This window comes from Tupaia chinensis, unplaced genomic scaffold (genome assembly GCF_000334495.1).
Source record: "Tupaia chinensis unplaced genomic scaffold, TupChi_1.0 Scaffold000450_1, whole genome shotgun sequence".
Classification (NCBI taxonomy): Eukaryota; Metazoa; Chordata; class Mammalia; order Scandentia; family Tupaiidae; genus Tupaia; species Tupaia belangeri.
In genome coordinates, this window is record NW_006159956.1 from 151,896 (window position 1) to 155,704 (window position 3,809).

The window sequence follows — 3,809 nt, forward strand, 5'->3', positions numbered from 1 at the left end:
CTACAGGGGAGTCCAGCGACAAAGCCATTACACCAACTGCTGGTCCCTTTTCATTTTTAAAATTTTTCTTTAAAAAAATTTTCTTAAGGTATTTTCTTGTCTCTCAGATCCTCTTTCATCTTGCTAATAATCCCCTTTCCCCCTCTCATTTAGGAGAGGCAAAAAGGGCAGGCCTTCAAAAGAAGACTGAGTCTGCCATGAGAGCTGAGAAGGTGTGCTTTTGCACGGTGGTGCGTTTACGCACCCCGTGGTTTTCACTTTTTGGTTTTTTAAAAGAAATAGGGACCAGCAGTTAGCGTAATGGCTATGTCGCTGGACTCCCATGTAGTCGACCGTGGTTCGCATCCTGGACCCGGTGGCTTAAAACTCACGCCGGGTGTGTGTGCGTGCGTGCCCAAGATCCCGAGAGGAGAACGGAGGAGAAGGGATTGTAGCATGGCCCTCCTCCCTGGGGGGGTGATTTTCTGCTTTCTGTCTCTCTGTCTCTCTCTGTCTGTCTGGCGAGCGCACGTGCCCTATAGCGAAAACCTCTCCAAAAAAAAAAAAGAAAGAAAGAAATAAGTAGGACCAGCAGTTAGCGTAATGGCTATGTCGCTGGACTCCCATGTAGTCGACCGTGGTTCGCATCCTGGACCCGGTGGCTTAAAACTCACGCCGGGTGTGTGTGCGTGCGTGCCCAAGATCCCGAGAGGAGAACGGAGGAGAAGGGATTGTGGCGTGGCCATCCCCCCTGAGGGGGGATTTCTCATTTTCTGTCTCTTTGTCTCTCTCTGTCAGGTGAGCGCACATCATGCCCTATAGCAAAAACCTCTAAAAAAAACAAAAACAAAAACAAAAACAAAGAAATAAGTAAAGAATGTTTGTGGTTTTTTTCTTTCATTTTTTCCTTGTCTTTTCTCTCTCTCTCTCTCTCCTTATACTTTTTCTTTTACTTCATCCCTTTGCTGCTCAGCCCCCACGCACAGTGTCTAACAGGTCTGCGTGAACCGTAGCCAAACATCCGAACACTGTGAGGGTCAACATATTCCTAATTCTCACCGAATCTGCCACACAGAGGGAGAAAAATGGAATGGCAAAGAGTTTGCAGGTCACCTCCTCCTGCACACCTCCGAATGCTCAGATTGAACTTAGAGAAATTCAGAAGAAACAAATAACCCATCATATGACAGAAATCCCTGCAGAGATGCAAGAAATATGAGAAACCAAGAAAATAACCCTCCCCTCAGGGAAAAGAACAACTCCCCTTCATCCACAGGGAGGACCATGGAACTCACAGAGCTGTCTGATAAAGAATTTAGAGATTCATAGAGACGAAGCTAACAGAGATGCACGAGAAGAGAGACAAGGAACTCCGGAAGAGGCAGGAGAAAGGAGCCGCTGAGTTATAGGAGGGAGGAAGTTCCTGGAGAGCTGAAAGAGGAAATACACACCATAAAAAAAGAATCAAATGGACCTGTTAGAGATGAAGGCTATAACACAGGAAGTCAAAACCTCCCTTGAAAGTGTTAAAAGCAGACTAGATCGTACAGAAGATCGAATCTCAGAGGTAGAAGGCAGGATCACTGGCGTAGAGAAATCCTCCACGAAGACTGAGAAAATGGCCCCCAAAATGAGAATAATACACGAGAAATACCAGATATCATTAAATGTCCAAACAGCCAGGTAATTAGCTTCTCAGGTGGTGAAGACTAATATAATAAGGGTACTGATAATCTACTCCATGAAATCCTGGAAGAAAACTTTCCAAACCTACAGAGGCACTCAAAGATCTGGACCCAAGAAATACAAAAGACCCCCTTAATAAAGTTTTAGCTTTATTTAGGCTAAAACTCTTTTCCTTTAAATGAAAAAATATATTTAAAAAAAAAACCCTATTTAATGACCACAGTAAGCTATATAGCCTCAGCTAGGTGCTACTTTATAGTATATTCATTCTACCCACAGAGTTTCATGCCTAAAGTCAACGTGTTCACAGATAGGTATTATCAGCCGAACTTACTATTGAAAGTAGTTAATTAATTAAGATATTTTGTGAATTAAGAAAATATGGGGAAAATTTTAAAAAGAATAGAAAGCAACTGCAGATACAAGAGACAGGGTGTGAGGAGGGTGGGAAATGGCAGAGGGTGAGAAATAGGGAGAAAAAGTATATACAAGAAACAACACATGGAAAATTATTTGTTGCTGTTAACATGTATGATTAAGTCACTACACAGTGGATTTCAGATGGGAAAACGAATTTTGTATGTTGTGATGATGTTCAGTGGAAGAATGTAAAATAAAGAAATAACTTTAAAAAAATAAATTAACCTATGGTCCATAAAAAGAGAGAGAGCCTCTAACTGGTCTAGCAAACAAAACAAAGAAAGAGTGCAATGAGGGAATCGACTCTGTGCAGCAATTAGGTGCTGCCCAGACCAAGGCGGAGGCCACATGGCCAACCACGGGCCAAGTCTCAGCCTCTAGTGGCCTGAAAAGCACACAGGGCACATGCACCTGTGCCCAGGAGCCCGGAAGGGTGAAGTGGAGGACAAGCTGTCACAGGATGAGCAGGCCCATTGAAGGGCTCCCTCCCTCTGTCTCATGCAGACATACCCTTGCCGGCATTGAAAACAAAAGAGCAGCGATGATTTAAATAGTATGACGAAATTAAAAGGTAATGATGGAATAAACCTATCCATTAATGAATGTGTTGACGGTGAATATATGCACTTAGTTTTTAAATGGCTCACACGTTAATAAGCAAGTGTATAAATTAGTGAATGCATGTCACGAGTGAATACATGATGATACAAATAAGCACTGAAGAAACCAGGGAATGGACGGAGAGAGTGAAATAAAACACATTTCACCAGAGAGGAAGGACGGGAGGGAAAGGGACGAAGGGAGGGAAACTGCGGGCACAGCCAGCCCGGGAGGGCACAGACGCCGCAGGGGCTCCGTCCCGGCCAGCTCACCCGGCCGAAGAACTGCAGGAAGGTCTTGGAGAGCAGCAGGTGCTTCTCGGCCAGGAAGCGGTAGCGCCGCTTCTCTTCCAGCTCCGCAGCCCGCTGGCTCTCGGCCACGAAGGCCTGCATCTGCGCGTGCAGCCGGTTCACGCTCTCCTGTGGGGACGGGGTTCCGGCTGGGGACAGCGGCCGGTGCCTCGTCCCACCCCCACGGGGTCCAGCTGTCTGAAGTCCCTCTGTCCTTCCTGACCCAGCTGCTCTCCCTGGAGGCCTCCTCTGAGCACCAGCCCATGCTGGCTCCTGACTTGCCCCCTCACGAGCATCTTCATCCTCGTGAGTTCGGGCCCTGGGTCCCCCTGGCCCGGGCGCTTCTCACAGCAGGGCTGGTGCTGAGCCATCGCTCTGTCCCTGGCACCCAGCGCAGGCCCGAGAACAGGGTGGGGCCCAGGGAGGGTGGTTTAATGGGAAGACGAATGAGCCGGTTAATAACCCCTACTTGGAAGGGAAGCTTCTGAAGAGGGGAGACATAAGCTGACCCTTACAGGAGCCAGAGAGGAAACACGAAGGGAGGTAGAGGGTTGCCCCCCAAGGTTGGGTCTCAGGGATGGCGCCCTGAGTTGGGAAGATGGACTGGCCTTTGCCAGGAGCCTGAGGGCTGCAGGATGGAGGGGGTACGGGTGCTCGCACTGTGCTGCCAGTTCGGGTGCAGCAGGACAATGGGCCCAGCTTTCCCAGTGAAATAGGAAAAGGGGGGCAAGGCTGGGGCTGCGGGAGGGGCCTGGGGAGCTTGGAGGAGGCCAGGCAGAGCCTGGAGCTTGGAGGGCCAGGAGCAGAGCTGAGGGTGGCCATGGAGGCCGGGGT

At 48.6% G+C, this 3,809-nt stretch overlaps 1 protein-coding gene across 1 annotated transcript in view; it reads right to left on the reverse strand.

Annotated features, from left to right (window-relative positions):
• Positions 1 to 3,809, reverse strand: part of BAIAP2L2 (BAR/IMD domain containing adaptor protein 2 like 2) — a 35,731-nt gene that overhangs the window by 13,534 nt on the left and 18,388 nt on the right. The window contains exons 8-9 of the mRNA XM_027774512.1: positions 2,958 to 3,104; positions 1,039 to 1,043 (exon numbers count right to left, since the gene is read on the reverse strand). Coding sequence (XP_027630313.1) covers positions 1,039 to 1,043; positions 2,958 to 3,104 — 152 coding nt within the window. The remainder of the gene's footprint in view (positions 1 to 1,038; positions 1,044 to 2,957; positions 3,105 to 3,809) is intronic.